We start from the raw sequence: 12,176 nt of genomic DNA, 5'->3' as shown, positions 1-12,176 counted from the left end.
ATGTCTCCATCCAGTGACCCCTATGTCTCCATCTAGTGACCTCAATGTCTCCATCCAGTGACCCCTAAGTCTCCATCTAGTGACCCCAATGTCTCCATCCAGTGACCCCTATGTCTCCATCTAGTGACCCCAATGTCTTCATCCAGTGACCTCAATGTCTCCATCCAGTGACCTCAATGTCTCCATCCAGTGACCCCTAAGTCTCCATCCAGTGACCCCAATGTCTCCATCCAGGGACCCCAATGTCACCATACAGTGACCTCAATGTCACCATCCAGTGACCTCAATGTCTCCATCTAGTGACCCCAATGTCTCCATCTAGTGACCCCAATGTCTCCATCCAGTGACCTCAATGTCTCCATCCAGTGACCCCTATGTCTCCATCCAGTGACCTCAATGTCTCCATCCAGTGACCCCTATGTCTCCATCCAGTGACCTCAATGTCTCCATCCAGTGACCTCAATGTCTCCATCCAGTGACCTCAATGTCTCCATCTAGTGACCTCAATGTCTCCATCCAGTGACCCCTAAGTCTCCATCTAGTGACCCCAATGTCTCCATCCAGTGACCCCTATGTCTCCATCTAGTGACCTCAATGTCTCCATCCAGTGACCCCTAAGTCTCCATCTAGTGACCCCAATGTCTCCATCCAGTGACCCCTATGTCTCCATCTAGTGACCCCAATGTCTTCATCCAGTGACCTCAATGTCTCCATCCAGTGACCTCAATGTCTCCATCCAGTGACCCCTAAGTCTCCATCTAGTGACCCCAATGTCTTCATCCAGTGACCCCTATGTCTCCATCTAGTGACCCCAATGTCTTCATCCAGTGACCTCAATGTCTCCATCTAGTGACGCCAATGTCTCCATCCAGTGACCCCAATGTCTCCATCCAGTGACCCTGCTGCCTCCTCTCTAACTCTCTATTGGCAATTCTTACTTTTTTTTGGGTGGGAGGCTGAGCAGTGGAGCAGCGAGGCTTCGGTTCAGTGAATCTAGGACAGAGAACAGAAAGTGTTGGGGTCATACAGGGCAGGCTGTGATCAGTGCACTAATATACAGGGCAGTGCCTTACCATGTGTGTCTACATGTCATATATACAACACTGCCGTATATAATAACCGTGTACATGCATGTCTGTATGTGTATCTTGACGTGTTCTTTATGTACATGTATGACATCACTTTGCACAGTCTGCACCTTTAGAACAGATAATCCCATCACAGATCTCCTTAAATATCTGTGCCAGCCGAGCTGCCCGGGCCACCTCAAGATTCTCCTCGGCAGCCGCTAACCTTCTGGTGCGCACCGAGCGCGACGTCTGCAGAGCGGCAAACTGGGTCATAAAGACATCTACAAAACAGGAGGCGACAATAGTAAGAGAGGGGGGATGTAAGAGGAGAGCCGGCCGTGAGAAGCCCCCAGACTCACCGGACTTAATGTTCCCATCATCCCTGCACACACTGCTCCAGCGGCTGTACAGGGAGGACGAGCTCAGATCATCCTTCACCTCCTCATGTCTCCGCCGAGTCTTCTCCCAGTTTCTCACCAAGAAAATGTGATGCTTCAACACAAAGTTCCTACAAATAGAATGAAAAAAGTGATGTAGTAGTGACCAGGTGTACAGGGGTGTAGTGGGGGCAGTGATATATATATATATATATACACATAGTGATGTAGTAGTGACCAGGTGTACAGGGGTGTAGTGGGGGCAGTGATATATATATATATATAGTAGTGTCAGGTGTACAGGGGTGTAGTGGGGGCAGTGATATATATATATACATAGTGATGTAGTAGTGGTCAGGTGTACAGGGGTGTAGTGGGGGCAGTGATATATATATATACACATAGTGATGTAGTAGTGACCAGGTGTACAGGGGTGTAGTGGGGGCAGTGATATATATATATATATATATATATAGTAGTGTCAGGTGTACAGGGGTGTAGTGGGGGCAGTGATATATATATATACACATAGTGATGTAGTAGTGACCAGGTGTACAGGGGTGTAGTGGGGGCAGTGATATATATATATACACATAGTGATGTAGTAGTGACCAGGTGTACAGGGGTGTAGTGGGGGCAGTGATATATATATATACACATAGTGATGTAGTAGTGACCAGGTGTACAGGGGTGTAGTGGGGGCAGTGATATATATATATACACATAGTGATGTAGTAGTGTCAGGTGTACAGGGGTGTAGTGGGGGCAGTGATATATATATATACACATAGTGATGTAGTAGTGACCAGGTGTACAGGGGTGTAGTGGGGGCAGTGATATATATATATATACACATAGTGATGTAGTAGTGTCAGGTGTACAGGGGTGTAGTGGGGGCAGTGATATATATATATATATATATATATATATATATATATATATATATATATAGTAGTGTCAGGTGTACAGGGGTGTAGTGGGGGCAGTGATATATATATACACATAGTGATGTAGTAGTGTCAGGTGTACAGGGGTGTAGTGGGGGCAGTGATATATATATATATATATACACATAGTGATGTAGTAGTGACCAGGTGTACAGGGGTGTAGTGGGGGCAGTGATATATATATATATATATACACATAGTGATGTAGTAGTGACCAGGTGTACAGGGGTGTAGTGGGGGCAGTGATATATATATACACATAGTGATGTAGTAGTGTCAGGTGTACAGCGGTGTAGTGGGGGCAGTGATATATATATACACATAGTGATGTAGTAGTGTCAGGTGTACAGCGGTGTAGTGGGGGCAGTGATATATATATATATATATAGTAGTGTCAGGTGTACAGGGGTGTAGTGGGGGCAGTGATATATATATACACATAGTGATGTAGTAGTGTCAGGTGTACAGCGGTGTAGTGGGGGCAGTGATATATATATATATATATAGTAGTGTCAGGTGTACAGGGGTGTAGTGGGGGCAGTGATATATATATATACATAGTGATGTAGTAGTGGTCAGGTGTACAGGGGTGTAGTGGGGGCAGTGATATATATATATATATATATATATATATATATATATATATAGTAGTGTCAGGTGTACAGGGGTGTAGTGGGGGCAGTGATATATATATATATATATAGTAGTGTCAGGTGTACAGGGGTGTAGTGGGGGCAGTGATATATATATATACATAGTGATGTAGTAGTGGTCAGGTGTACAGGGGTGTAGTGGGGGCAGTGATATATATATATATATATATATATATATATATATATATAGTAGTGTCAGGTGTACAGGGGTGTAGTGGGGGCAGTGATATATATATATATATATAGTAGTGTCAGGTGTACAGGGGTGTAGTGGGGGCAGTGATATATATATATACATAGTGATGTAGTAGTGGTCAGGTGTACAGGGGTGTAGTGGGGGCAGTGATATATATATATATATATATATATATATATATATATATATATATATATATAGTAGTGTCAGGTGTACAGGGGTGTAGTGGGGGCAGTGATATATATATATATATATATATATATATATATATATATATATATATATATATATATATATATATATATATATATATATATATATATAGTAGTGTCAGGTGTACAGCGGTGTAGTGGGGGCAGTGATATATATATATATATATATATATATATATATATATATATATATATATATATATAGTAGTGTCAGGTGTACAGCGGTGTAGTGGGGGCAGTGATATATATATATATATATATATAGTAGTGTCAGGTGTACAGGGGTGTAGTGGGGGCAGTGATATATATATATATATATATAGTAGTGTCAGGTGTACAGGGGTGTAGTGGGGGCAGTGATATATATATATATACACATAGTGATATAGTAGTGTCAGGTGTACAGGGGTGTAGTGGGGGCAGTGATATATATATATATATACATAGTGATGTAGTAGTGACCAGGTGTACAGGGGTGTAGTGGGGGCAGTGATATATATATATATATATATATATACACATAGTGATGTAGTAGTGGTCAGGTGTACAGGGGTGTAGTGGGGGCAGTGATATATATATATACACATAGTGATGTAGTAGTGGTCAGGTGTACAGGGGTGTAGTGGGGGCAGTGATATATATATATATATAGTAGTGTCAGGTGTACAGGGGTGTAGTGGGGGCAGTGATATATATATATATATATATATATATATATATATATATATATATATATATATATATATATATATAGTAGTGTCAGGTGTACAGGGGTGTAGTGGGGGCAGTGATATATATATATATATATATATATATATATATATATATATATATATATATATATATATATATATATATATAGTAGTGTCAGGTGTACAGGGGTGTAGTGGGGGCAGTGATATATATATATACACATAGTGATGTAGTAGTGGTCAGGTGTACAGGGGTGTAGTGGGGGCAGTGATATATATATATATATACACATAGTAATGTAGTAGTGGTCAGGTGTACAGGGGTGTAGTGGGGGCAGTGATATATATATATATATATATATATAGTAGTGTCAGGTGTACAGGGGTGTAGTGGGGGCAGTGATATATATATATATATATATATAGTAGTGTCAGGTGTACAGGGGTGTAGTGGGGGCAGTGATATATATATATATATATATATATATATATATATATATATATAGTAGTGTCAGGTGTACAGGGGTGTAGTGGGGGCAGTGATATATATATATATATATATACACATAGTGATGTAGTAGTGTCAGGTGTACAGGGGTGTAGTGGGGGCAGTGATATATATATATATATATATATATAGTAGTGTCAGGTGTACAGGGGTGTAGTGGGGGCAGTGATATATATATATATATATATATATATATATATATATATATATATATATATATATATAGTAGTGTCAGGTGTACAGGGGTGTAGTGGGGGCAGTGATATATATATATACACATAGTGATATAGTAGTGTCAGGTGTACAGGGGTGTAGTGGGGGCAGTGATATATATATACACATAGTGATGTAGTAGTGACCAGGTGTACAGGGGTGTAATGGGGGCAGTGATATATATATATACACATAGTGATGTAGTAGTGTCAGGTGTACAGGGGTGTAGTGGGGGCAGTGATATATATATATACATAGTGATGTAGTAGTGTCAGGTGTACAGGGGTGTAGTGGGGGCAGTGATATATATATATACATAGTGATGTAGTAGTGTCAGGTGTACAGGGGTGTAGTGGGGGCAGTGATATATATATATACATAGTGATGTAGTAGTGTCAGGTGTACAGGGGTGTAGTGGGGGCAGTGATATATATATATATACATAGTGATATAGTAGTGTCAGGTGTACAGGGGTGTAGTGGGGGCAGTGATATATATATATATACATAGTGATGTAGTAGTGTCAGGTGTACAGGGGTGTAGTGGGGGCAGTGATATATATATATATATATATATAGTAGTGTCAGGTGTACAGGGGTGTAATGGGGGCAGTGATATATATATATATATATATATTTAGTGATGTAGTAGTAGTGCTGGTATATATAGTGATGTCACGTAGTGGGGTATTGGGGGGTTAGAGGAGGGACAGACGCAGTTCCTCACCTTTCTCTGTTAGACATAGGCTTCATGTGCAGCTGAGGGCTGAGCCGGTTAGCAGAGCTGACATTGTCGTTGCGATCCTCACTCAGGTGACCCCTCTGCAGGAAGAAGATATGATGATGTCATTGTGTAGTGATGATGTCATCATCCTACATAACCTGCAGACACCAGACACTCACCCTCCTCTTCAGCCGGTGCTTAGATTTCCTCTTCTCCTTGGAGCGCCCTGGTCTGCGATGTGCCGTCAGGTGCCCCCCGCCCTTGTTGGGTGCACCACCGTTCATCCTCTGACTCTTGCCCCCGATGATCCCGCGGCAATGCTCATATCCACACTTGCAGAGTTGCTGTATGTAATAAAGATAAGTGAGTAGTCGCGGCGGCCCCAGGAGCTCACAGTTTACTCCACATGTGGGGCCCCCTTACCTGCTTCTCAGTGTTGAAGGAGTGGAAGTTGTAGTCGTAAGTCAGCTCGGTGCCAGCAGGCATGTCCTTCAGGGCGTACAGCCCGATCCGGTAGACGCCGTTCACAGACCTGGGTAATGTAGAAGACACAGGTGTCACCCCTCCCCCATATACAGGTCACCCCCCCACCAGCACACACCCCACCCTGCTCACCACTTCTGCATCTCACAGTTGGGGTCACAGCTGTGGTTGATGAATCGGGCCTCGTTGCCCATTCGGTAGCTGTCGATGACCATGCTGCTGTCCAGGCTGAGGCAGTAGTGGTCACTGTGGTTGTGATACTGCTCGATCATGCGGTTCCTGAGGACAAGGACACTCCGAGGGTTACCACTACTCCCATCATTGTACCTGCAGCCCCTTCCCTGGAGCGGGTGCACTACCTGAACTCCTGCTCGCTCACCACCTCGCCCAGATACTCGATGATGAACTGCGAGGCCTTGAGCGGCTCCTTGGTGCGGATGCCCCATCCCTTGCCCTCGGCCCTGAAGCGCTCCAGGCACTGCACCCACTCATGTCTCTGGATGCGCTGGTTACTGCAGAGCTCGCCACAAGGACACGTGTTAGGAGAACACTCTGCGAAGATCATCCTACAAGAGAGCAGAGGCGTAAGCGGCAGGGTCACTCCCCAAACATACAAGCACGCAGCCCACTGACCACACAGCCCACCGGTTAAGACAGTCCTCGGCACAAGCCTTCTCCTCCATGTGCTCCGGCATCTTACAGTTACAGGTGGTGGCCTCGTATCCAGACAGCGGCTTCACATCCACATAGACGTCTATAAGGAGACACAAGCACATGGCCATTATAGTGCCGGGGTCCTGCAGAAGACCGAGCGAGGGGACACTTACTGGAACGGATCTTCTTGTAGAGCGGGACGTCCGGCTTCTTGTAAAGCTACAAGAGAAGCAGAGGAGATGTGAGTGAGAGCGGGCAGGACCTTCACCAGCAAGACCCTCACCAGGAGGAGCCTCACCAAAGATCCATAACCAGGAGGAGCCACAGCAGGACCTCACCAGGAGGACCCTCACCAGGACCCCACATAGACACTCACTTCCCCACACCTACCTGATTGTGCTTCCACTGCCACAGGATGTCGTACGGCAGCTGGAAGTCGCTCCTCTTATGTCGTAGATACTTCCCTGAGAAACACAAGAGGTACAACAGTCATGTCCACCCTCAGGGGCTCCCGCACCAACGCTCAGAGGGGCTCCCGCACCACCGCTGCTCAGAGGGGCTCCCGCACCACCGCTCAGAGGGGCTCCCGCACCACCGCTCAGAGGGGCTCCCGCACCACCGCCGCTCAGAGGGGCTCCCGCACCACCACCACTCAGAGGGGCTCCCGCACCACCACCACTCAGAGGGGCTCCCGCACCACCGCTCAGAGGGGCTCCCGCACCACCGCTGACAGGGGCTCCCGCACCACCACCACTCAGAGGGGCTCCCGCACCACCGCTGACAGGGGCTCCCGCACCACCACCACTCAGAGGGGCTCCCGCACCACCGCTGACAGGGGCTCCCGCACCACCACCACTCAGAGGGGCTCCCGGACCACCGCTCAGAGGGACTCCCGCACCACCGCTCAGAGGGGCTCCCGCACCACCACCGTTCAGAGGGGCTCCCGCACCACCGCTCAGAGGGGCTCCCGCACCACCGCCACTCAGAGGGGCTCCCACACCACCGCCACTCAGAGGGGCTCCCGCACCACCGCCACTCAGAGGGGCTCCCGCACCACCACCACTCAGAGGGGCTCCCGCACCACCGCTGACAGGGGCTCCCGCACCACCACCACTCAGAGGGGCTCCCGGACCACCGCTCAGAGGGACTCCCGCACCACCGCTCAGAGGGGCTCCCGCACCACCACCGTTCAGAGGGGCTCCCGCACCACCGCTCAGAGGGGCTCCCGCACCACCGCTCAGAGGGGCTCCCGCACCACCGCCACTCAGAGGGGCTCCCGCACCACCGCCACTCAGAGGGGCTCCCGCACCACCACCACTCAGAGGGGCTCCCGCACCACCGCTGACAGGGGCTCCCGCACCACCACCGCTCAGAGGGGCTCCCGCACCACCACCGCTCAGAGGGGCTCCCGCACCACCACCGCTCAGAGGGGCTCCCGCACCACCACCGCTCAGAGGGGCTCCCGCACCACCACCGCTCAGAGGGGCTCCCGCACCACCACCGCTCAGAGGGGCTCCCGCACCACCGCTCAGAGGGGCTCCCGCACCACCGCCGCTCAGAGGGGCTCCCGCACCACCACCACTCAGAGGGGCTCCCGCACCACCACCACTCAGAGGGGCTCCCGCACCACCGCCACTCAGAGGGGCTCCCGCACCACCGCTCAGAGGGACTCCCGCACCACCGCCACTCAGAGGGGCTCCCGCACCACCGCTCAGAGGGGCTCCCGCACCACCACCACTCAGAGGGGCTCCCGCACCACCACCACTCAGAGGGGCTCCCGCACCACCGCTCAGAGGGGCTCCCGCACCACCACCACTCAGAGGGGCTCCCGCACCACCACCACTCAGAGGGGCTCCCGCACCACCACCACTCAGAGGGGCTCCCGCACCACCGCTCACAGGGGCTCCCGCACCACCGCTCACAGGGGCTCCCGCACCACCGCCACTCAGAGGGGCTCCCGCACCACCACCGCTCACAGGGGCTCCCGCACCACCACCGCTCACAGGGGCTCCCGCACCACCGCTCAGAGGGGCTCCCGCACCACCACCGCTCACAGGGGCTCCCGCACCACCACCACTCAGAGGGGCTCCCGCACCACCGCTGACAGGGGCTCCCGCACCACCACCACTCGGAGGGGCTCCCGCACCACCACTCAGAGGGACTCCTGCACCACCGCTCAGAGGGGCTCCCGCACCACCACCGCTCAGAGGGGCTCCCGCACCACCGCTCACAGGGGCTCCCGCACCACCGCCACTCAGAGGGGCTCCCACACCACCACCGCTCACAGGGGCTCCCGCACCACCACCACTCAGAGGGGCTCCCGCACCACCGCTCACAGGGGCTCCCGCACCACCACCACTCAGAGGGGCTCCCGCACCACCACCGCTCAGAGGGGCTCCCGCACCACCACCGCTCAGAGGGGCTCCCGCACCACCACTCAGAGGGGCTCCCGCACCACCGCCACTCAGAGGGGCTCCCGCACCACCGCCACTCAGAGGGGCTCCCGCACCACCACCGCTCACAGGGGCTCCCGCACCACCACCACTCAGAGGGGCTCCCGCACCACCGCTGACAGGGGCTCCCGCACCACCACCACTCAGAGGGGCTCCCGCACCACCGCTCAGAGGGACTCCCGCACCACCACCACTCAGAGGGGCTCCCGCACCACCACCGCTCAGAGGGGCTCCCGCACCACCACCGCTCAGAGGGGCTCCCGCACCACCGCTCAGAGGGGCTCCCGCACCACCACCGCTCACAGGGGCTCCCGCACCACCACCTCTCAGAGGGGCTCCCGCACCACCGCTGACAGGGGCTCCCGCACCACCACCACTCAGAGGGGCTCCCGCACCACCGCTCAGAGGGGCTCCCGCACCACCGCTCAGAGGGGCTCCCGCACCACCGCTCAGAGGGGCTCCCGCACCACCGCTCAGAGGGACTCCCGCACCACCGCTCACAGGGGCTCCCGCACCACCGCTCACAGGGGCTCCCGCACCACCGCTCACAGGGGCTCCCGCACCACCACCACTCAGAGGGGCTCCCGCACCACCGCTGACAGGGGCTCCCGCACCACCACCACTCGGAGGGGCTCCCGCACCACCGCTCAGAGGGACTCCCGCACCACCACCGCTCAGAGGGGCTCCCGCACCACCGCTCACAGGGGCTCCCGCACCACCGCCACTCAGAGGGGCTCCCACACCACCACCGCTCACAGGGGCTCCCGCACCACCACCACTCAGAGGGGCTCCCGCACCACCACCGCTCAGAGGGGCTCCCGCACCACCACCGCTCAGAGGGGCTCCCGCACCACCACCGCTCAGAGGGGCTCCCGCACCACCACTCAGAGGGGCTCCCGCACCACCACTCAGAGGGGCTCCCGCACCACCACCACTCAGAGGGACTCCCGCACCACCACCACTCAGAGGGGCTCCCGCACCACCGCTCAGAGGGGCTCCCGCACCACCGCTCAGAGGGGCTCCCGCACCACCACCGCTCAGAGGGACTCCCGCACCACCGCTCAGAGGGACTCCCGCACCACCGCTCAGAGGGACTCCCGCACCACCGCTCAGAGGGACTCCCGCACCACCACCGCTCATAGGGGCTCCCGCACCACCACCGCTCATAGGGGCTCCCGCACCACCACCGCTCACAGGGGCTCCCGGACCACCGCTCACAGGGGCTCCCGGACCACCGCTCAGAGGGACTCCCGCACCACCGCTCAGAGGGACTCCCGCACCACCACCGCTCATAGGGGCTCCCGCACCACCACCGCTCATAGGGGCTCCCGGACCACCGCTCAGAGGGGCTCCCGGACCACCGCTCAGAGGGGCTCCCGCACCACCACCGCTCAGAGGGGCTCCCGCACCACCGCTTATGGTGGCCTGGATAGTGGGGGGAGGAAACTCAGACTTTTCCGTTTTTGGCAGGTTCCAGGAAACGTCTCAATCTTCTGTGAATCGGCTTTTTCTTCGATGACCTCACTGACTGAGACAAAGAGCTGATTGAGCAGCGGTGGCGCAGCGCCAGGGGAGTGCACAGCTCCGACTCTCATCAGTCAGACGCTAGGAAACTTATACAGCCAAGAATAGAAAGTGTCACCACACAGCTGCAGTGTGCGTTACAGGATACTCACCAATATGTATGGGGGCTGGCAGGAGGCCGTACTCGTGCTCGCGGGGAATGTACTCCAACTTCTCCTTCTTCAGCTGCATCAGACGACTCTTTGGGCTGCAGAATAAGGACACCAGAAGTGACACACTGACACGCTGCACCAGAAGTGACACACAGAAAAGGAGAAGAGATGATGAGTTATAGGAAAATAACCTCTACAGCTGACACAGTGGTAAAGAGGACCTGTCACTATGAGAACACCCCACTTATAGAGCTGACATAGTGGTATAGAGGACCTGTCACTATGAGAACACCCCACTTATAGAGCTGACATAGTGGTATACAGGACCTGTCACTATGAGAACACCCCACTTATAGAGCTGACATAGTGGTATACAGGACCTGTCACTATGAGAACACCCCACTTATAGAGCTGACATAGTGGTATACAGGACCTGTCACTATGAGACCACCCCACTTATAGAGCTGACATAGTGGTATAGAGGACCTGTCACTATGAGAACACCCCACTTATAGAGCTGACATAGTGGTATAGAGGACCTGTCACTATGAGAACACCCCACTTATAGAGCTGACATAGTGGTATAGAGGACCTGTCACTATGAGAACACCCCACTTATAGAGCTGACATAGTGGTATACAGGACCTGTCACTATGAGAACACCCCACTTATAGAGCTGACATAGTGGTATACAGGACCTGTCACTATGAGAACACCCCACTTATAGAGCTGACATAGTGGTATAGAGGACCTGTCACTATGAGAACACCCCACTTATAGAGCTGACATAGTGGTAGAGGACCTGTCACTATGAGAACACCCCACTTATAGAGCTGACATAGTGGTATAGAGGACCTGTCACTATGAGACCACCCCACTTATAGAGCTGACATAGTGGTATACAGGACCTGTCACTATGAGACCACCCCACTTATAGAGCTGACATAGTGGTATACAGGACCTGTCACTATGAGAACACCCCACTTATAGAGCTGACATAGTGGTAGAGGACCTGTCACTATGAGAACACCCCACTTATAGAGCTGACATAGTGGTATAGAGGACCTGTCACTATGAGAACACCCCACTTATAGAGCTGACATAGTGGTATAGAGGACCTGTCACTATGAGAACACCCCACTTATAGAGCTGACATAGTGGTATACAGGACCTGTCACTATGAGACCACCCCACTTATAGAGCTGACATAGTGGTATACAGGACCTGTCACTATGAGAACACCCCACTTATAGAGCTGACATAGTGGTATACAGGACCTGTCACTATGAGAACACCCCACTTATACAGCTGACATAGTG

At 52.5% G+C, this 12,176-nt stretch overlaps 1 protein-coding gene across 1 annotated transcript in view; it reads right to left on the bottom strand.

The window, feature by feature from the left end:
• ASH1L (ASH1 like histone lysine methyltransferase) overlaps nucleotides 1-12,176 on the bottom strand; it is a 63,123-nt gene that overhangs the window by 11,464 nt on the left and 39,483 nt on the right. The window contains exons 7-18 of the mRNA XM_075261469.1: nucleotides 10,858-10,952; nucleotides 7,119-7,192; nucleotides 6,902-6,947; nucleotides 6,720-6,828; nucleotides 6,434-6,640; nucleotides 6,207-6,353; nucleotides 6,015-6,123; nucleotides 5,771-5,935; nucleotides 5,595-5,689; nucleotides 1,430-1,578; nucleotides 1,199-1,351; nucleotides 939-993 (exon numbers count right to left, since the gene is read on the bottom strand). Of these exons, the coding sequence (XP_075117570.1) occupies nucleotides 939-993; nucleotides 1,199-1,351; nucleotides 1,430-1,578; nucleotides 5,595-5,689; nucleotides 5,771-5,935; nucleotides 6,015-6,123; nucleotides 6,207-6,353; nucleotides 6,434-6,640; nucleotides 6,720-6,828; nucleotides 6,902-6,947; nucleotides 7,119-7,192; nucleotides 10,858-10,952 (1,404 nt within the window). The remainder of the gene's footprint in view (nucleotides 1-938; nucleotides 994-1,198; nucleotides 1,352-1,429; nucleotides 1,579-5,594; nucleotides 5,690-5,770; nucleotides 5,936-6,014; nucleotides 6,124-6,206; nucleotides 6,354-6,433; nucleotides 6,641-6,719; nucleotides 6,829-6,901; nucleotides 6,948-7,118; nucleotides 7,193-10,857; nucleotides 10,953-12,176) is intronic.

Source organism: Leptodactylus fuscus, unplaced genomic scaffold, assembly GCF_031893055.1.
Source record: "Leptodactylus fuscus isolate aLepFus1 unplaced genomic scaffold, aLepFus1.hap2 HAP2_SCAFFOLD_141, whole genome shotgun sequence".
Classification (NCBI taxonomy): Eukaryota; Metazoa; Chordata; class Amphibia; order Anura; family Leptodactylidae; genus Leptodactylus; species Leptodactylus fuscus.
The sequence above is the reverse complement of the archived record's forward strand: the minus strand, read 5'-3'. Positions and strand labels throughout refer to the sequence as shown.